The sequence below is a fragment of the Arvicola amphibius genome, chromosome 5 (genome assembly GCF_903992535.2).
Source record: "Arvicola amphibius chromosome 5, mArvAmp1.2, whole genome shotgun sequence".
In the NCBI taxonomy this organism is placed as follows: domain Eukaryota; kingdom Metazoa; phylum Chordata; class Mammalia; order Rodentia; family Cricetidae; genus Arvicola; species Arvicola amphibius.
This window is the reverse complement of record NC_052051.1, coordinates 49,252,754-49,275,533: the sequence shown is the minus strand read 5'-3', so window position 1 is coordinate 49,275,533 and position 22,780 is coordinate 49,252,754. Positions and strand designations below refer to the sequence as shown.

At 42.0% G+C, this 22,780-nt stretch overlaps 1 protein-coding gene across 1 annotated transcript in view; it reads right to left on the bottom strand.

Annotated features, from left to right (window-relative positions):
* Atp8b4 (ATPase phospholipid transporting 8B4 (putative)) overlaps positions 1 to 22,780 on the bottom strand; it is a 162,392-nt gene that overhangs the window by 123,915 nt on the left and 15,697 nt on the right. The window contains 3 exon segments of the mRNA XM_038331376.1: positions 11,592 to 11,653; positions 12,600 to 12,698; positions 15,781 to 15,894. Coding sequence (XP_038187304.1) covers positions 11,592 to 11,653; positions 12,600 to 12,698; positions 15,781 to 15,894 — 275 coding nt within the window.

Below are 22,780 nucleotides of genomic sequence, written 5' to 3'. Positions count from 1 at the left end.
CATGTATAAACATATATGTACCTAAATACAATATGCTCAGTCTGAATGTTACTTGTATGTATGTTTTCAGAACATTGGTTTGGATCACCAAATAGTGTACTCTTCCCTAGGGAAGACCCTTCCTCCCAGTCTCAGCATTCCTTAGGAGCCTAGTTCTTCATATGGGCTTGAGGCTTGTGAGCGGTCCCATGTCACTGTTAGTGTGGCCGTTGGTGTCACCCTTGTTGAGCTCCTGCTTAGGGAGTCATGTTGGTGAGACTTCACGGCTGCAACTTCTTGCACTCTTAGAAGATACAATCTCACAGCGAATTCCCTGATCTTCTGGTTCGTACAATCTTCCCCTCCCCTTCTTCAGTGTTCCCTGATCCTTAGGTGGGATTGTCATATTGCAGATATTACATTGGCACCAGGCTCCACTACTGTATACTTAAATTAGTTGTGGTTTTCTGTAACAGTTTCCATTTGTTGCAAAGTTAAGTTTCCTTGATGAGGGATGAAAACTACACTTATTTGTGGGAATAAAGACAAATTTTCAAAGTGTCGTTAGGGGTTGTGATGGTTTAGTAAAAGCAGTGGTTGTAGGTTCTCCTCTGAGATTCCTGACTTCACCAGCACTGGGTGATTGGCTAGGTTTCCAGTCCCAGGCATGATTTCCCTCTTGCTGAGTGAGCCATAAGTCCAACTAGATACCTGTTGGTTACTGCCAAGGTATGTATGTCATTCCTGCACCCTTAGGACTATCTGCCATGTGATCATTGTTTACATATATATTTTAACATGCTGTTCTGGTTTGATTCTGTTGCTATGAGAAGGGTATTGGATCCCCTCAAACTGGAGTTTCAGATGGTTGTGAGCCACCATGTATGTGCGGGAAATTCAACTTGGGTCCTCTAGAAAAGTAGTCAATCCTCTTAACCTCTTGGCCATCTCTCCAGCCCCATGAAAGCTTTCTTTACATTACATGTAAGTGGCAAGGCTTCAGCTAGAACCCAGCTTTAGCTATGAAATACATACCATTAATAAATCTACATTTATTGCTCATCTTACTTTGCTTTCTGTATTAAGTATATGTGACCTGCTTTAAAATGTAGAAATGGGGTATGCCAGCAGTGACGATAAAAAATTCACCTTTCAGTGGTTTATTATGGTTTGCTCTACTCTGAGAACCAAATGTTTCTGCATGCAACATCCCTAATTTCTTAACAAAAAATCTAACTAAAAGTAACCCCAAGAGATTACGAACCTTGTCCCTTATAGGATCTGCAGTCATATTTAGTGCTAAACAGTTTCTAAGAAAAAAAATGTTTTAATTCACTTTAAAATAAATTGTGATGTTTATCTTCTTGAGTTCCTCAGAAACAGACTAACGGACGGGTAAGATTCTTGAGTAGCTGACCACCCACCAACATGTGATGTCATCTTTCGTTAATGAATTCAAGACCACCCTAATATGGCCAGAATCATCACTGGAAGCTATACACAGAGCTTAATGTCAGGGCTACAAGGGGCATTAGGTATAAACTATATATATCAAATAATCTAGAAAATAGTGGAAAATATAAATCTGGTTCTTAAATAGATACATATAAATCATCCTCGTCCTCTAAGACTTGAAGCACATGGATTCTCTTCCAACCCCAATGAAGAGCACCTGCTCTTTAGCAAAATGACCTCACTGCTAGAGTGTTGGCCATGCATTTGTCATCAGTAGTCCAGTGAGAAAATTGATCGAGCTGAGGGATCGTCTAATGAAGGATGTATTAACTTTCAGTCCTCAGGATACTCCAAGCTTTCCCCCATGTACAGTGAGCTCATCAGAAAACTATATGCCTGGACTCTATTACGCTGATCCCTCTAGACTTGTCTTCTCAGAACCATGACTTCAATCAGGATTTACTGAGGGTCATAAGTGAAATATCTCTCTCCCTGGGGCTTCAGGCATTACATCATTCACATTTCTCTCAGCACGAGGATACATCACACTGGCCATGAGCACTAGATAATACATCTGTCCATTGGACCGTCCGCTTTGTATCCTCGGCACCTCTGTTATGAGGAGAAACAGCATTTAAGTTCCTGTCTCCAATGTATAGACAAGTCATAGCAGATCGTTTAAACAAAAACTAGAAAATTCCACGAAAGGACTCTGTCTTCTGAAGACAACAGATAACCTGACAATACCAAATAATCTTGATACCTGACAATACAGAACTCTGTTTAGGGAGGATTGGAGGCTGGAGTTAATTTTTTTTTATTTTGTACTCCAAGGATAAAATACTGGCTTCCTACTTATGACAGAAACTATGTAAAATACTAAAAAGAGTGTGTGTTGTAGGATCACAGAGCATACACTTTACCACTAATCAACCATGTGACTTTGCTTAAGAATTCAACCAAAACTGGAATTTACATCCATGACATGTGAACTGGCACCTGAAAGTTTTTCCGAGTATCTATTAGATTGTGGTTTCAAAGTTGCATAAACCCAGCTGGTGCTATACATTCCTCTACCTCGTTATTTGTGACCCTCGAATGAGACAAATTCTTAAAAGTATTTCTAAACTGTAAAGTAATGCATGCATCTAAAGTGCTGCAGCTATTTTTATTATTACTAGGCACTTCATCATAAGGATAACAGATTGGTTTTTATTGTAAGTCCTTGAAGGAGCCATTTGGGCTCATTGTTGGTGCCGTGGTAACTGCTTGCGTTTTCTCCCATCAGGAATTTGTCCCCAACAGTCCAATCAGAGACTCTCTCGTGACAGTTGGGATTCTACAGCCATAACTAAATAAATAATACTTTATTTATTCATCACGGAAGATGGCCCTTCTTTCTTTACTCTCTCTGCTTTATATCCAGAACAATAGATTCAAGTGACTTTGTTTAACCTGCTAGTCATTCTGCTGTGGTTTAGAAACACCCACCAAAGACCCATTTGTTAAAGAGCTGGTCATAGCCTGTGGTGCTACTGACAGGCAAGGAAACTTTTAATACATGGGGTCTATCAAAAATAAGGTAGGCCACTGAGGGAGAATCTTGAGGAGGCAATTAGGATACAGACCTACACCTGCGTTTTGCTTCCTGGCAAAGAAGAAGGGAGGGATCTCCTCCTGCGCACACTCCTGTCTTAGTTTTCTAAGCCTCACTGCAGGTCCAGAAACAAGAGAGTCAGCGGACTATGAGCTAAAAGGCCTTGCTGCCTTTTTCTTTGCTCTCTCACGTGTTTCATCCTCTAGAAGAGGTAGGGCCTGAAAAGGAGCTCCAGGTAGAAGCACTTGCCACAAATCATGAGGACTGAGTATGAATATCAATGCCACATAGCAAGCTGTATGCCCTACAAACATCTGTAACTACAGCACCAAGAGATCCAACATCCTCTTCTGGCCCCCATATGCACACACATACACACACACACACACACACACACACACACACACACATATGTGTATACTCACACTGGCACACACATGCATACATAATTAAATCATGAAAAAACCCAAAATGGAGGATGAACACAAATATCAAGAAGTTGTTGACAATTATCAAGAGGTAGTGTGTGTGTATGTATGTATGTATGTATATATGTATATAAAGATTCATTGTACTGTTATATTTGTGTGCTTATGTGTTTGAAAATCTGAAAAAAAATAAGATGATGATGATGAAGACAGACAGACAGACAGACGATTGTTTGACTGGTAGGTTAATTGATTAATTGGTAGGTAAATTACATACACATAAATTATATATACATAAATAAATAGATGATTGATAGATTTTATTGATAGATTTTTAAAGATATATAGATAGATGATAAATAGGCAATAGATAGGTGATAGATCAATAATAGATGCTTATGGCTTTTACTAATGCAACCGAAGTTTATGACATTGCCATCTTACCTGGATATAACTTGTCTGCTTCTACTATCCAGTATCTATGCAGCAACCAGAGAAATTTTCGTGTTATCCCTACAGTTTTCTTGTCAAAAGCCTCCGTGGCCTCTCATGACACATAACCTAAAACTGAAGTTAGCATTCTTCACAATTACCAATAAGAAATGTATCTTGACTGAGCACGGTTGCTCATGCCTGTAATCCCACCACTTGGAATTCTGAAGCAGGAGGCTAATCACAAGTTTGAGTCTATCCTAGGCTGCACAGTGAGTTCTAGAACAGCCTAAGCTATAGAACGAGACTCTAAGACTTAAAAATACTAGCCGGCTTTTGTTAGCCCCTCAGAACTCTCCTTTATCCAGTACCCCAGCATTGATGGGGACCTTATTACTACCCAGCTCATTTCCAATCTTGGGCTTTTACACTTCTTATGACTTTTACCCATGATCTTGCCATAACTATCTCCCTCTGAAACAAAATCTTACTTCTGTCAAGAGGCCATCATACCCACCCCCACTAACTCCCTGCCTCCAGCCACTACCCAGGGCATCCAACCCCAATAACCAACCCCTTGAGTCCAGTTGGTGCTGACCACATGTGCGTTGGGGAAGAGCCATTCACTTGGACATGGGGAACCTGAAATTACATTGTTTATTTAAATGACTATTTTTTTTTCTCATTGGAAAGCAGGCTAAGGCTGTCTGGCTACTTGTTTCTGTATCTTTGACATGTAGCAGTGCACCTGTCATGCTGTGAGTTTGGGAGATATTTGCTGAGTGGAGTAACGATGCATGTATGTACATACTCACATGTATGTACGTGTTTACACAGCTCTGAAATAAATGAAAGAAACACTTTCATATGACTGTTCTTACTGGTGAGACCTAAGACAGTGTAAGAGAGATAACACGGAGAAAAGCAAGAAGCGAGGGGCGCTGTGGATGGCTACAACCTAAAACACACCAAGCTGGAGAAGAACAGCATGGTTCATTTTTTTTTTATATAAAGAACAGACTTCAGATTTACATTTCACATGTGCAAAGAGTCAAGCTGCATCTCTAATAGATCATGTCCTTCATTCTTCTCTCTCCAGTTTCTCCTGAATAATCTGTGATTTGAATACACCTCGCTAGCTGAAAAAAAAATGAGTGTGTTCTCCTGAATTCCACATATAAGGAGCACCTACTATCAGCCAAGCTTGAACTAACAAGGGAGAAACCCAGCGCCGTAGCAATCAGTTCTTAAGAGGCTGATGAGGAAGAGTGCTGAAGAGGGCTGAGTTCTAGAATGAAGTGCTGTGCACTGCGGTAGCATTCGCGGTTGCCATGGCAGCACAGAAGTTGATGGGAAGAGCTAGAAGGAAAGAATGCATTAGAGTTTTGAGAAGGCCAGTGTTCTGGTGTGGCTGGAGGGGGTGTTAGAAAGACGAGACTAGCCAGAGGCCACTCTGGCAGGAGTGGGTGGGGAAGCTTGAAAATAGGAATGTATTTGATCTGCGCTATTTTGTGAGAAGGAAATGGGGAGGAATGTGGATGATCCAGAATTGCCCAATCCAGCTTGGAGAAGTGCCACTCAAGCCAACAGAAACCTTTAGGTAACTCCCTAGAATACAATATTGATTTCTACAGGAGGAATGTTTTTAGAAGACAATATTTAAAATATATTCCCTCACAGAACACAAAGAAGTGCAGGCCAGTGTTAAATAACGAGTATAAATAGGCAAGTCACAGGAAAAAAAGAAATTTAAAAAAAAAAAAACAGATAAATATGCTGGAAAACTAGAAATCAGGTGTGCAGGACCAATCTCCACACTTAACAGATTGACCCAGACTTTTAAAAGCTAATGCTCAAAGTCATGGTGATGCTGTTGGAAAGCTGCATCCATTCGTTCAGATAAGAGGATAAACGTCAGATAGCAGGATGGCATTAACATCCTGGAAATGAACTCAACAACAGGGATACAAGAAGGGATACACTGCCGGTACAGAGAGAAAGGATGAAGAAAGAAAATGAAGAAGCAACAGTTAGTCCCCAACACAGTAGGAATGGGCATCCCTGCCAGGATGGCTGCAGGAAGAGTGGCTATCCCTTAGCTGCATGAATTAATGCCCAAGGAAAAATAAGTCTTTCGAAATTCCCTTCTGTAATGAAGGGTCGAGTGTAAAAGCAGAAAAGCCAACCAAGAAAATCAGACGCTTGCTAAGTTCTCCATCCAGACAAAAAGTAGCACAGACCCTGGTGCCCGCAGCATATGGAGGAGGGGACACGTCCCTTTCCGGATTTTTAATTTGTCTTGTTCCTATATGTTTAAATATATATTATACTACTTGTTTGTTAAAATTTCAGCAGGAAGTGTTATGTGGAAGAAAGCAAATTTCCCTCCGAAATCAGGCACCTAGCAATTTAAGTCCTGGCTCCCAGATTCCAGACCGTTCTACTGAGCCAGTGTTTGCAGAGCCGACACAGAGCCGACACCCCTCCACTAATGCTGATAGAGACAGTGAACAGGCTGCAGTCAGGGCCAGTAATTTCCAACAGACACTTAATAGCTAAGTCTAGAAAGAGGGGAAAAACCGTTCTTTCCTTTTAGCAGAAAACAATATTTTTTATATTCTAAAACTATTTACAGTTCATATGGCTTCCAGGCCCCCTCTCCAGAAGCAAGGGCCTCATCCCCCTGCCTGTCTCAATGCTGCACACGTGACTCCTCAGGCAGCCGGCCAGAAGAGCATTTGATTTGAAATGAAGCCTTAAATTTAGTAGTGTGAAGGGGAAGCCAATCTGAACACACACGCCTGGAAGGGACAAGGACACCAGATGGGGCCAGGGGTGAATACGAACTGTCAGCCCCACAGTTTAGGAAGCCTTGCTAGGAGAGCAAGGTCTGTAGTAAAGACACCATGGGCCATCTCTGCCCTCCATGCCAGTGACTAGAGCCAAGCCAGGCTGGTAGTTTTAGCTGTCTGCCATGCCGTACCATTTTTCCTCCATTGCTTAGAGGCCATTCATTCCTCCAGCAACTGTCAGTTCCCTCATCCACGGCTCTCCCTGGGTTTCCTTATTTTAACAACTGGTCAGTCGCACCTGCCAGTCATTTTCCCAGCCGGAACGTTTCCGAGCTTCTCCTATGTTTAGATCTAATCCACAAGTCACTAGCCTGCTATAGGCGTTCTCTGGGCTGTAGTAACAAATCACCCTGAATATGTGGCCTAAAAGAGAAGACTGTTGTTCTCTCTACGCCAGAAACTTGAAATCTGAAAGCAAGGTGTCAGCAAAAACAGAATCCCTCAAGAGAATGGAGGAGGTGTGGGGGGGTCTGCTTTCCCTGATAGCTTCTGGTGGCCCCTGGGTTCCTTTCTGTGGGGCTAGGTAGCTTGAATACCTGCCTTCATGTGCACATTGCGCTCCTTTCTCTATCCCAAGGCACTTGTGGTTGAGTCTAAGACATACCCTGATCCAGCATCATCTTATCTCAGCAACTTAATTATACCACCAAAACCAATTTTATTTCAAATAAGGCCACACCCATGGGTTCTGATGGTGGGAGGCTGATAGGCTACAAGGGCAGTAGAATATAGAATAATCGCAATTGTATCCAAAGAGAACATTGCACAGTGGAGAAGAACAGAAACAGCAAAGACGAAGGAAACAGAAAAGTGCAACAGATGCATGAAATATGAGTCACATGAGTCTGGGAAGCAAGATCAAGAAAACGTCTATATTTTATTTATACTCTTCATTTTCTACAGTTTCTATCCATAGTAGACTGGCCATATGTTAATTTAAAATTCGTGGAGAAAATGAACCCATTAAGAGTATCTCGGGGAACTGAAGGCAGAATGATCCAATAATAGACAGTTTTAGTGAGGAAACGCTGGTGGGGGTAAGTAGTCAATCTAATACTATCAGAATATTGCTTTGCTGTAGACAGTCTTGAGTTCAGACTGAACAAAAGCATATTTCTAAAGTTAATATTCTTACATCCCTAAGGTCTTTGGAGTTTGGGTTTTCCAAGGGAATTCGGACCCTCAATCTATCACTTTTTGTAAAGGAGAAAATGAGCCAAATTTCAAAGCTTACACAGGATCTGCTGCTTGTTTAACTCCCATCATCGCCCATAATAAAGGCACTAGTTACGACAGCAACGGGATCCAGTCGGAGCCAAGAAAGACTCAAGCCATACTTAGTGACAAAGCGGGGTCACACATGAGCCCCAGATGCTGAGAAAAGACAATGGGCCAGCCACACTGAACCCCAACACGGAAGGGGGAGGAGAGTAAAAGACCAGACGACATTTCTGAGGTGGGGGAAAACTAGAATCTCATATTGTTTGCTGAGGGGTATGTGATATGAGCCTCCTCTACAAAAGCTGGGGTCAGCTCCTCTGCCCTCTCTGAGGCTGTTGTGCGAGTGGCTCTTTGAGGGGGCGTTAACAGTTCTCTGTGCTATATAAACCTGAGAAGAAAATAGGGCTGCCACTGAAGACTCCGTGTGCAGAGCTTCGAACACGTGACGGCTCCCTGTTATATCAAGATGTCCTCATCTGGGGAAACAGTTGCCCTTTGGAAATTCAACCCTTAAAAGTCCCATCTATGCAGCATAGTCATTGCATGTGACAGAAAACTGTTATAATAACTCTAACAACTGTGTGGCTTGCACACAGGAGTCAGCCCTTTGGCAAGCAGCGCCTTCTGTCCTCAAAGCTGAAAAACAGAAACTGCCCAAGAAATGATCAAGACAAGACTTTTTAACGATGCAAGTAATTTTTTGAAGGTGAAACTGATTTTGAAATACTTTTATTATGAATTAGCAATAAGAGGTCAAGATAAATTTTGTACTTGTATTTTCACTGCATCCAAACAGCACTTCAAACTCTTCCCCTGACTTTACTTTCAAATTCATTGTTAAAGTTCAGGAAAATATGTCTCGTTGACATTGTTTTTGTAAAACAAAATGATTCTTCTCAAGTTTCCCTTACAAATCTGCAAGCTCTTTATACGTGTTATAGGATCACAATGGTATGATCATAATGTGATCGTATGTAATCAGAATGGTGTGACTATAATGTAATCATATGCGATAAGAATGGTCTGACCATAATATGATCATATGTGATCACAATGGTATGGCCATAATGTAAACATATGTGATTATGACGGTGTGACTATGTGATCATATGTGATCACAATGGTATGACCATAATGTGATCACATGTGATCCCAATGGTATGACCATATACAAGCAATTTAGCTAGCTGGAGGTAAAAAGTACTCAGACTGTCTTCTCCCTTGTATGAACTGGAAGTCTCCATTACAATCAAAGTAAGATGATGTAACTCAGTGGAGGGTACATCAATTCTCCCATGGGATCCCAGTCTTCCATTTAGAAGATACACAGAGACATACTCAATGTGTATTATCAGCAGACATGCTAAATCCATGATGTCTGAGTTTGTTGTTACTGCAGGTCCTCAATCAGAAAGTGTAAGAGCCTATCAGGAAGCAGTATAGAAGTGGAGGAAAGAAAGAACGTCAGAGCCAGGGGATGGAGAGATGTGCAGCAAAAGGATGTCTTCTGGAGGTGATACAACCATTGCACTCATGAGCTGTCTTCATCTGCACAAGACTTGCACAAAATTGGGCCCCCAAAGCGTTACCATAGATGGGGTGGATGGTTTTACTGCTGAATTCTACAAATCTTTTAAGGAAGATGTAATGCTAACACTTCTCAAACTTTTATACAGAATAGGAAAGGAACACTACCAGACTCATCCTATGATGTCATTATAGCTCAGTGAGGGAACACTACCAGACTCATCCTATGATGCCATTACAGCTTGTGAAAGGAACATTACCAAACTCATCCTATGACACTGTCATTTGTGAGGGAAAATACCAAACTGGCCCTAGGACGCCATTATAACTCAGAGAGGGAACCCTACCAAACTCATCCTAAGATGCCATTATACCTCTGATGCCAAAACCAGACAAAAGGAAAACCATAAACCAATCTCCCTGATAGACACGGTCTTCAATAACACGCTTTCCAACTGTACTCAAAGTCACAGTAAGAAGATTGTTTTCCATAAGCAAGATGATTTCACCCCAAGGATACAAGATACATTCAATACAGCACATCAATAAACACAATAGACCACATTTAATTCCTGCACTTGGGAGGCAGAAGCTCTTTGTGAGTGCAAGGACAGCCTGGTCTGAAGAGGGAGGTCCAGGTCAGCCAGGGCTACACAGAGAAAACCTGTCTCAAACATAAACAAAAAGGGTAAAAAAGAAACAAGTTATGCTGAAACCAGGAGCAAGCAGAAGACAGTTCAGGATTTTAAAAAAAAGGCCACATATGACAAACCTATAACTGGCATTATAGCAATTCCCAGCACTCAGGGAGGCAGAGGCAGGAGGATCTCTGTGAGTTCAAGGCCAGCCTGGTCTACAGAGTAAGTTCCAGGACAGTCAGAGATACATAGAGAAACCCTGTCTCGAAAATAAACAAAATAAATTAATAAAAGATAGGAAAAGTAAAATTTAAAAGATATGAAAAGTGGTCCATACAAAAATAAGTAAAATAAAAAGAAACATTGGAAAGGAACTTAAAGATTTCCCTCTTTAGCCATTATGGGGCTAGCAAGAAACCTGGCGCCAGGGAAATTCTCAGAAACCCACAAGGATGACCCCAGCTAAGATCCTAGGCAGTAGTGGAGAAGGTCTCTGAACTGCTCTTCTCCTGTAATCAGACTGATGACTACCTTAATTGTCATCATGGAACCTTCATCCAGCACTGATAGAAGCGGATGCAGACATCCACAGTGAAGCAGTGGGCTGAGCTCCAGAAAGGAAGGAGCAATAATATGAGCAGAGGGATCATAACCATGATGGGGATACCCACAGAAACAGCTGACCTGAGCTAGTGGAAGCTCACTGCCTCTGAACTGACAGTGGGGGAACCTGCATAGGACCAAACTAGGCTCTCTGAATGTGGGTGACAGTTATGTGGCTTAGGGAGTCAGTGGGGCAATGGGACCAGGATTTGTTCCTAGTGCTTGAACTGGCTTTTTGGAGTCCATTTTCTTTAGAGGGATACCTTGCTCAGCCTAGATATAATGGGAAGGGCCTTGGTCCTGCCTCAAAATGATGTGCCAAACTTCGTTAACTTCCTACAGGAAGCCTTACCCTCTCTGAGTGGGTGGGGGTGGGGGAATGGGGAGAGGGAAGAGAGTGGGAACTGGGATTGGTATAAATGAGAAAAGATTAGTTTAATAAATAAATAAATAAATAAACTATTTCTCTCGATTTTCTAGGGTTTTCACTGTTGTTTGGGTATATATATTCATGTTTGAAATAACTACTGATGTCAATACTGTTTCTACAGATGATATTTATTACATGAATTAATTATTAATACATGAAATTAAATACAAGGAAAATTCATGTTACTGTAGATAATGTGTCCTAAATTCCTCTTTGGAAGGAGTATAAAATCTTGTCAGCTCTATTCACTTGGTCTACAATATCGAAGATATGTTTGTGTTCCATAAAATAAACTCCCAAAGAATTAATTTCTAATAAATTATAGAAGGACATAAATACACACTATTAAACTAGAAAGCCACCAATCACTGAGACCTGTTTGGGAGCCCCCAGAGCTCTTACTAAAAGCCCACAGGACGAGTTTCTTACTTGCTGTTGATGAGCACTTCCGACTGCCGGTTATTCACTTGATTATCACTCCGGTGGCGAAACTGGAAAATCAGAATTTAGGCAAGAACATCTTAATTCACACTTTGTCGATCCTAACAGCAACACTGGTGTGTTCTCAGTTCATCTGTTCGGACAATGTGGCCATCCGTCTAATGTGAGCACAGCTTGCACTTGCTTTGAGCAGAGTCTATGGACAGCTAATCAACACTCCTCTCCTCACATCTCATCCTGGCATCACCATGGAAATCCTCTGTGTGTGTGTGTGTGTGTGTGTGTGTGTGTGTGTGTGTGTGTGTGTGTGCGCGCACGCGCACGCGCGTGCGCGCGCGCACATACTGTGTGCTAGACCCACAACTCTTAATCCTTACACATTTCTGGTTGCTTCTAAGAAGGCAGCAATGCCATTTACCTCACAGTCCAGAGACAACCATACACAGGTTTTGAGAACTTCAACCCGGAACCAGTTCCTATTTCTCTCACATGCGCACAGAGTCATCTCAGCATATTAGTGCACACCCCCAGACGAACAGGAGTGCTTTCAGGGACTTGAAGCCTGAATTCCTTAAAGTTTAATAGGAGTGATTTTCCTTTTGTATTTCAAAATGAAGTGTGTGTGTTTGTGCATACACGTGTACACACATGCACCACTTTCTACTACCATCAGACCTCTTTTTCAACCTCAGATGTTATAGTTTCACTGTGTACATTGAAATATGCTCGGCACTTTATCAGGAGACAGAAACATAGCCCATTAAGACAAGTGCGCTATCCGTATGTGTGGGGGCAGTTTTAAGCGACTCATACTAAATTGTGGATTTGTTTAAATTTCTACATGCAACAACTGTGGGAGAACATCCCATAAATCATCTTGGTAATTATAAACCTTCCCCTCTGCCTCATGCTCGACTACCCTTCAGCAGCACTGGCTGGGTTCCCACTTCCTGTTTGACACTGAGACATCAAGCTTCCTCAGGAGCAAATACCCACATAGTCGTCGGTAGCGTCCTTGACAGCTGTCATGGAGATCACCAGGACCAGAGGCACGATGGTGGTGAACCAGGTCAGGGAAGAGATTTCTGGAATGAGCTGAAACGAGCATTTCCAGACGTTTAAGGCGTTTTAAATTGGGAGATACATCTCCTGACCTTTGTCAACGTATTATATAACACTTACAGAAATTGGCTTATGTTCAGCTATTTGTACAAAAGTAAACTCGCTAAAACAATTCAATTACATACATTCAACTGCAAAACATATAGAGAAATACTGTTTTGCCAATTTTCAGATTATCTGACAAAAAATTTTAAAAAATAAAAACTTGAAGCAAAGCGAGAAGCCGGCTCCTGAGCTCCTCCACAGACACACATCTTTCGCTAGTCTGTTGCACATCGCCGATCCCCGGCTTCTCTTCTCAGTCTTTAATAAGTTACTATCTCCTCTTAATAACACTTGCCAGAGAGCCTTTGATCCTCACCCTTGCAAAGGTTAGCCAGGTGTTTCCATCTTAATAATTGAATGCTCTGAAAACTGAGTTACTTTCTATGCTAGAACGTCTTGTACAAACTGATGGGTTACAAATCCACAGAACTAACAGTTCCCCACTGTGCACACCAGAATACACTGTGAATGGTGACCTGGTGTCAGACGAAACAGAGCTGATATCACGTCCTTATTTTCCTAACCCAATTCTATAGCTCGAGCATCTAAGGCATTGAAAACTCTAGCAAGAATACACACTGCTAAAATATGCACCCAGATCTCTTTGACTCCCACACTATCCCGTTGTGCCTGTATCTCTAGCGCTACCACCTACGACAAACACGGTAACAAGCATGTGATCCTCTTAGACAAGTGTTTTTTGATTTTTAAAATCAAATCACATTTGCTTGTGATCTCCTTCAAGGCTGTTAAGCAGGATAGGGTCCAGTAGAGACTATAAATAGGTCCCATAAATAATTCAAATATAAATCAATTTTATATAACAGATTCTGTGCAATTTTAAAAAACTTCAAAAAAATCCCTGAGGGCTAAGTAACAGACACAAGTTCCAGTGTCCTACAACACACTAGGTGACTGAAGGACAAATAAGCAACCAGAAGACAGGAGTATAAGGGGCTGGGAAGGTGACTCAGTGGTTACGAACATTGGCCGCCCTTCCAGAGGACCTAGGTTCAATTCCCAGCACCCACATGGCAGCTCACAATAATTTGTAACTCCAGGTCCAGAGGCTCTAACACCCTCACACAAGCATACATGCAGGCAAAACATCAATGCAATAAAATAAATAAATATTTATTTTTAAAAAAAAAGATAGGTGCTCAAGGCTTCCCAACACAAAGAACTGACCAATGCCTGGGGATGCAGAAAGCTGCTTTCCCTGACTTGAAGGCACATTGTGCGCATGGTCTGAATTTTCACAATATACTGCATAGATATAGTATGTTATCTCATGCTAATTTAAAAAATAACTTTAAGAGACACAATTAGAAAAACAAAACCACTGGGTGGTTCAGCAGAAACACTGGGTGGGTAGCAGAAAATCCCACTATTCTCTGCACTTGTTAATCTGTGACTTTACCCATCATCTCGCCTCCATGGCTCCCAGATATTCACCAATAAGTAGTGGTAAACCAAGTCATCTCAAATGTCCAGAATATAAAATTGTGTGAACAAAGGCCTGAGACTGTAAGCAAGAATGCCATTAAAGAAATAAATTCAAAATTCTAGAATGGTATGAACGGTCACATCAAGACTCCAAAAGCAATTCAATGACACTATGGGGTCTATTCCTTTCATGAATAGCAGCTTGTTCATTCGTCAGTTTCTTTTGGTTGGTTGGTTTTTTGGGGGTCTGGTCTGTTTTGGTTTGGGTTTGGGTTTTGTTTTTGTGTGTTGTTTTGTGGTGGTTTATGCACAGTCAGTATTCACTTATTCTCAACTGTATCTTTTTTGCTTAGGGAGGTTTCCAGTTCTCCAATTTCAGTTTTTACCTTTAGTGAGCTGACTCCATTTTGATTCAGGTTTTGACTCATGCTCAAGATAATAACTGAACCAAATTTTTGAGTGATCAGCTTAGGAGATGGATGTAGTCAGAACTAATACCAACAGAAAAGTGATATTTTCTTCTCTCTCTCTCTCTCTCTCTCTCTCTCTCTCTCTCTCTCTCTCTCTCTCTCTCTCTCTCTCTCTCTCTCTCTCTCTCTCTCTCTCCTTTCTTCCTTCACAGGAGCTAGACAGCTTGGAAGGTAGATTGAGAAGCTGGCAGGAATACCAGATAGGTGAGACCTGACAATATGGAAGGAAACAGAAAGAGAAGCCATGTCCTACTGCAGTGGATACTGTCTTTGAATCCAGTCACACATGAAAAGAAATAAAGCTTGGCGTATATTCATCATCTGCTGAGGCTAAAGGAGATCTCTAGCACCGACCATCAAAAGGTCAACACACAGAGTTTATTACTCAACGCTGGTCAGCTCGGAGCCAAGTCAGCCTCACAGCTTTTAACAATAGCACGAATGTGATTTATTAACTCATCCAAAGCAAAAACTGATGTGTGTATAAATCTTTCTTGATATACGCCATTTTGCTTCCCTAAACGCCAATAAGAGTTGACATTTCATTTAAGCCCAATTTTAGTTCAATGGGGGGAGGTTATTATTGACTAATTAACGATTGAAAACTATAAAATGTCACCCTACAGTGAAATAACATATATTAGGCATCATTTACTTTATGAACAAACACAATATGCTATTGTCCTTGGACTAAAGCAAAGTTTGCCAAGTTCCACAACCTTTGTAGTCTTAGGAGCCCTGCTCTGTCAGTGTAGGAGAATTGATAGAGAAAGGAAGAAGGCCATGAGTAGCAAGTGTTAGACTTCTCTATGGTTCAAATAAACTTGAAACTCTTATATGGTTCAAATAAGGATACATATTAAAATGACCTTTTAAGCTAAGTGTTTAAGCTAAGATAAAGGTACTATTTTTGTTTTATCTATTCTTAGCCCTTTCTATATTTAAGATAAAAAAAAAAACAGTAATAACATTAAAATTCTAATAAGAGTGGTCCTACACAATCATGAATGTTTACTGAGTAAACTGACTTATTTTTTAGAATTATACAAGTACTTTCAACAGATAGATAATGGAGAAATACACATAAAGATTACCTGTAGTATCAGGAGAAAAAGGAAATAGGCATTCGCCACTCTTTGGAACTGTTCAAATAAATTAATAGGCAAGAATGTAAGAACGTTGTACTTGGACGTATGGATACGATTGTCCTGAAAAAGAGACAGCATCGTGTTAGTTGGGACCAAGGCACTGCCCGTTGTGACTCTTCCACATACAAGCCTGGCAGAGCAAGCTATGCCACAGCAAGCCAGAGTGGTTAGTTATCTAAGAAGTACTTAGCTCCACGTAGCCAAGACCATCACATCTGCCAAGATAACACTGCCCTAATTCTAGGCAAAATGACCCAGTATCAGATCACCCATGTAGCCATGGGTTATCACACACAAATTGGCTTCTGAGATTTTTCTCTTCTTATGCACTCTTAGGTAGATATTGCAGGAGTGCTGCTGTCTTGAGTACCCCTGAGCTCGTGCTGGGGTGCACAGACAGAGGGCATTTGAATGATGATCAATCTGATCTATCACCCTTTGGGAAACTGACAAGGGAATTTTTAAAACTTTTTTAAATTTATTCTTTGTGTCTTTTACATCATGCATCTCCATCCCATTCATCTCCCCATCCCTTTGTATCCACCCTTTGCCCTTGCAACCTGCCCCTCCTAAAATAAAATAAAATAAATTTTAAGAAAAAGAAAAAGAAAAATCTTGCCGTGAAAGCTGCAGTGTGACACAGCAAGTCCAAATATCTTTACTTGCGAGTGTTTCTTGCAAAGAGTCTGGTTCGAGGCCTCTGGCTTCTACTACATTGATACTGGGCCCTCACTGGGACTCCTTGTTGCCCTGTGTTGTGGAGCTCCTACAGTTTTGCATCTGCAGGACCTGCCCCTTCTCATGCTCCAGCAGATCACAGATGGGGTGCATGCCCTGTTTCTGGGCCTGGAGAGTAGTAGAATTGATCAAACCGCCAGCTTTCCCCTATCCTCACCACCACGGGGAGCTCTCCAGTATTGCCCTTACTAGTTCACTCTATATAGCAATAAGCAAAGGGCAAGGCTGGTGCTCTTGCTTTCATGCCCTAGGGGCCAGCTCACCCACACCTACACCACCAGGCCAGCTCTACTGTGTTGCCCAGGTGAGGTACAGGGGCCACTCTCCTAAGTGTTGCAGTGTGGAGGCCCAAAAATGTGAGCCTATTTCCACCTTGACCAAAGGTCAAAAAGTTGGAACTTACCTCTAGTCCTTCACAGTTATTGTGTTTCTACCCCAAACAAAGGTCCCACCTAGATTTAGGTCAGAGACTTCTGCTCACTCAAGGTTATTGTCAACAAGTGTGGCTAATAGCCAGTTCTTGAATTTCAAGAATAGAGAAGTAGATATGTTTCTACTTCAAACTAAGTCCAACTAAGTTCCAACTAAGTTCCAGTTCCCTTAAGGAGATAACTTTGGATTCCACCCAGGGAGTGGTTTGCCTACAAAAGGTTTCAGTCTAGGGTGTGAGCATGACTTGTTTTGTTCTAGCGACAGAATGTTTGATTATGGATGTATCCCACGACCTTCAACTGGTCTGTTCATGTCCTTGTGTCACGGTAAAGCAGTCTTTTGTCTTACACCTACCTTTTGGGGCCGGGGTATTTTAAGCAATTGGAAATTAACTGTGGGCGAATTTCAGTTCTCACTAGAATTCCCTCCCGATACTAGCCTATATGTTTCTCCGTTTTATTATTTTCATTTGCATCTTCGTATTCTTTACGCTATTTCTAAATCCCCACGCCTCTACCCTAGCAAGAGGCATTTTTGTCAAGGCTGGTCCCCAACACTGCAGCTGGTGAGGGTCAGGGATAGCTCTCTCACTCTTAGGACCTCAGGGCCAGCTCTCCCAGCTGTCACAGGTGGTGAGGGGAGCATCTCTTCCTCACCCACACCATCACAAGGCAGATGAGAGGTGGAGTCAGACCTCCTACACTCACTTTCTCAGGGCCAGCTCACCTGTGCCCCATCAACAGGGTCAGCTCTACTGTGCTGCCCAGGCAAGCAGCGGGGCCTGCTTCCCTGAGAGCTGCAGTTGGTAAGGGGAGGGGGAGTAGCCACAGATAGCAGGGAGAGGTGGGTGGGACAAGGAATTTCTACCTCTGGAGATCTTCTGGGATACTTGCAAGGTAGCCTGTCCTTGGTTCAGAATGGAATTACTGGAAACAATCTTTATTATACTCACTGTAATTTCTTGCTCTATGCCAAGGCAGGGCCCTCAGGTCGCTAACACCAAGTCTGAGGCCTTTCCTGGCGACCGCATTCCAATATTTGAATGCTGCTTCTCAGTGACCTTTTATACCTATCCCTTCCTGGCTACCCTTTTCAGAATCCACCCCCAACTTCTCTACATTTGTGCTAAGTGCCTACATCCAAATACAAAATACAAACATGGCCAATAGCAGGGCTTTGTTGTCGGGTGTTTTGAACCTGCCCTGACATTCCATTAGCATGGTGGAAACTGCATCTCACTGTGTTCCTGTATTGAGTTTTAATCGCCTGAAATGACCTAAGGGCAATTAGGAGATACTATTAAAGATAAGTAAGTGTTCCAGAGTCTCGCCTGCCTCCATTTCCTGGCTCAAAATCTTTAGATGTGAGTATAACCCATAATAATCACGGAAATGGGGAAGAAACTATAAAAACTTCTATTAAATCAGTTTTCTTCCCTAAGCATTTACTTTTAATATCAATATGAAAAGTCTTTCATGTGTCCCTAAACCATTATTTTAACTCGTGTGCATTACCAAAAGCATTAAATATGCCTTACAACTTTGTGCTGTCAGGAAGTTTCAAATGCATGTGTTTTATGGATTCTTATAAAGCTAAAGACAAATACATTAAAAAGGACAAGTCCACAGGAAAAGAAATTATTACTGAGACAATAAAGCCTGGGGCGTAACCAATGACCTTTCTACAGATTGATGCAGCTCTCCGTTCAGTTGTTATATGAAAAACAGGGGGCTGGGGAGAAATTCAATTAGTAATGTGTTTGCCTTGACACACAGGATCTGTCTTGATCCCCAGAATCCAGGTCCAAAAATGGGGGTGGGGAAAAGGTGTCGCTTGTAATCTCAGCATTGGGGAGGCAGAGACAGGCAGGTGCATGGGGCTCACTGGACGGCGGACCTAAGCCTACTTGTCAAGTTACAGTACAGCGAGAGTCCGCTTCAAAAATAACTGACTAAACGTGGGTAGCACAATGTGCATATGTACACACATCCTCTATATATACTGTAATGAATAGGTTTTATTCATCTCTGTATGAATCTTTGAAAATATATTAATTTTTATTTAAGCATTTGTAAGTCCATTTATCTACATTCCCATGTAGTTTAACTCTATTGTGAGCACAAAGATAGCATAACAAGATTGAAATAATAAGACATGATAAAGTTCAGAATCAATATAGCAAGGACAAAGGTCCTCCCACTCCCCATTTAAAGCCTCCCTGTTTTTCCCTTCATAACCGCTATCCTGCCGGTCTCCTCTCTAGTGCAGCCCCCCCCTTCCTCCCATGTTCTCTTTGCTTTCCCCATTTCCATGGTTACTGTGGCTTATACTAACATCTGAAGATTTGGAGCCAGGAGATGCAGGTGAGAGAGAATATGCAACACTTCCCTTTCTGGATCTGGGTTCCCTCACTCAATATGATGCCTTCAAGTTCCATCAATTTACCAGCAGATTTTGTGGTTTAATTTTTCTTTAGAGCTAAATAGCATATATTGTGAATTATGTATATATAAGTAACACTAAGGGTGCTTGAAAAAGTCATAAGGAATTATTGTTTTATATTTACTTAATTATATATTATACACGTGCACGTGCATGTGTGCATGTATGCGTGTGTGTGTGTGTGTGTGTGTGTGTGTGTGTGTGTGTGTGGTGTGTAGTTTAAATGAAATTATATCAGTTGGGATGATAATGGCTCCAAGACCCAAGATCCATAGACTATCTAAACAAACTAAACCCTAGCAACAGACATGAGAAACCTCCTCTCAAGTAGTCAGTCAGGGGAGTCCAAGAGATTTCTAGAATAGAGGCTATTGCTGCTTCCTTGGTTACATCTCAGAAGTTGAAGAGAAGTCCCTATTTCTGAAGATATCATACACTTTGGAAGCAAGACTTGGAACTCTCAAGTTTGGTCTCACCAGAAAGCCTCCTCCCTGCAGACTAGCTCCATTGGAACTGGAAGATGCTTTGCAAGCTGCTGGGGTGGGGGAACATTCGATAGTCCTACGTGAGCTATTATGCCTATGAATCACAATCATGGTCAGTATGACGAGATATCTCTAAAAGCGCAATCGTAGTGCCGATGTCTTGTCGATAAGCAAGAGCTGTTTAATTGGACTTAAGGTCCACAGGAGGGAAATCATGCCTGGTACTATAAACCTAGACAACCACGCCTGCTGCCACTTTCCTAAACCAGTACAGTCTCTAGCTGCATTCTAAACAGTCATCCTTACAGCTACAGACGAGTTCACCCCTCATCAAAGAGCAGATAGTGTAATGATTCAGCCACACAATATGGCTGACACTTCCAGGTTCCAGGGTCACACATGTGAGGACAAGCCCTCAGGCAGAAGTGCCTAAAGGCCCCGGGAATCTTAAAGGACCCCGCGTGGCCCACGTGCAGCAAGGTTACATCATCTACATATGACACAGCTGTGTGAGCCCATACACACATCTGTGTATGACGCAGCCACCTCATCCATCGTCTGTGCACATGCGCTAGGCGGCCTTTAAAAGCCGGTAGCACCGTCTTCAAGCTTGTCCTCTCTTTGCACACTGACTTACTCAGGCCTGTACACACCCCCTCTAATAAACTCGTAAGCAGGTTTGTTGTCTGTTCCGTGTTTCCTTCTCACTCGCGCCAGGTAATTTCAGATGGAGATCATAGCAGGTGGAGACCCTTAGAGAAAAGCACAACCGGGGTACCCCCACAATTCCTGCACCTTAGGCTCGGGAAGCAATAAGAAAACATGGTGGAAGCATTTTGAGAACCAGAGGGACAGGGAGTAATGTGACAAGAGTGTGTCTCCTAGATACCACAGGGAAGCTACACCCATGAGATCCCAACAGTGTGGCTGCTTAAACAAGAGATGGACAATGACAGTGTAGATGACAGAAATCACACAGGGCCCCCAACCCTAGGTGAAGACCAAAGGCAATTAAAAACTGCCAAGAGAGGGAGAATTAGTCTTCCTCAAAGACAAGTGACCTGAATGATTGTTCAGTCCCAAGTAGTCAGCCCTTAAAAATATATATAAGAAACACTAGATGGACTCAACAGGTTGCACTATATAGTTATTAAATATACATGTAACAATACTAACTAAAGAATATTAAATAGTAATTAAAGAGGTCATTTATTTAAAAGGGAGTGGGATGCCAGGATACGAAAGAGGTTGGATGATGGGGAGGGAGAAAATGATGTAATTATATTTTAGTTAAATTTTTTAAATTAAAATAATTTGTATTAATTGTCTTAATTCTTATTACTCGTGTGTGTGTTTCTCTCTCTCTCTCTCTCTCTCTCTCTCTCTTTGTGTGTGTGTGTGTGAGTGTGAGTGTACCAAGGTTAGCATGTAGAGGTCAGAGAACAAGTTACAGGAGTCTGTTCTCTCCTTCCACTATGTGGATCCTAAGGATCAAGATTGCCAGGATAAGATTTCATGGAGGGTGGATGGGGGAGGGGTGCTGGTGTGATTTATTTCAGCTCCAGGTAATCACAGACACCATCTCTCAAGAAAATGTAATAATCAAACTATCAGGAATTAAGGTGCCAGCTCCATGCCACAGGGGTGAGTGGTTAGAGGGCTTAGAAAAGATGCCAGTTTATCCCATCGCTGAGCACTGTACAATGAATTGACTGGCTTACAGTGTGTCAGGCTGAGGAGGGAGGCCTTGCAATTGTCAATCAATCATGATGTTTTCCTGAACAGGGGATTTGGATAAAACAATAAGGAAGAGGAAAGTCAAGGAGGAAGAATTAATTAATCAAATCTGTCTTCCAGGACTAGGGATGTATCTCAGTGGCAGAATGCTCTCCTAGTATGTGTGAGACCCCAGGATCAATCCCCAGCACTGTAAGAAAGAAAAGTCTCAAATGTAATTGTTTTGTATTTTTCATCTAAGTTATTAATGCAGAGGTTAAGTTTGCATGCTGCTTAAAGGAGTGTCAAAACCATAGCAAACGTTTTAAAGAATCTCTCCTACAAGCCTAGACTCTGTACAAGTGAAGAGCCAGGTCTGCGGGATAAGGTGATGATGCCAAACAGAACCTGTGGTCATGTTCTCCTCTGTGTTCAGCTCTACATACAGTAATGGTTGTATCATTCCACGGACACTGCTGTGACGTGATCACAGATGGTGAAACCTGCACAGCTTAGACAGGAGCAAGGAACGAGGCCACCCTTCACGGACATGCTCTAAATGTATCTTTATTTTTGGTTTTCAGTCAAAAGGGAAACACGCTTTCATTCCTATTGCCCTAACTAAAACGATATTCAGAAGACCTTCAATCAAACATATTGCTATTTAGTCATATTGTTGAGCCAGCCTACTGGGGCACAAATTCTAGAGCAGCTCACTTCCTGACCCAGCACTGAAAGCCTTCCCCACTGTCCTCTTACGAGACTTCTCTACTGTAGACCACTAGGACCAAAGAAGGGGGAGAGAGCTACCTGGGGAATCAATGTGACACCTTTGATGCTAGTAAAAAGCAAAGCTAGAAGCCATGACTTTAGTTCATTAATCTGCTGTAGAATATTACTCTACCTAGGCAAAGATGTGTTACATTTGTTTACGCTGCATTTGTTTAACAATGTAAAGATGTGTTGCTTTGCCTGCCTAAGGCACCTGTTTAGTCTAATAAAAAGATGAACAGCCAATAGCTAGGCAGTAGAGGGATAGGCAGGGCTGGCCGGCAGAGAGAATAAGTAGGAGAAGGAATCTCGGCTCAGAAGAATGAAGGAGAAGAGAGGGAGACCTCCCAGGGACCAGCCAG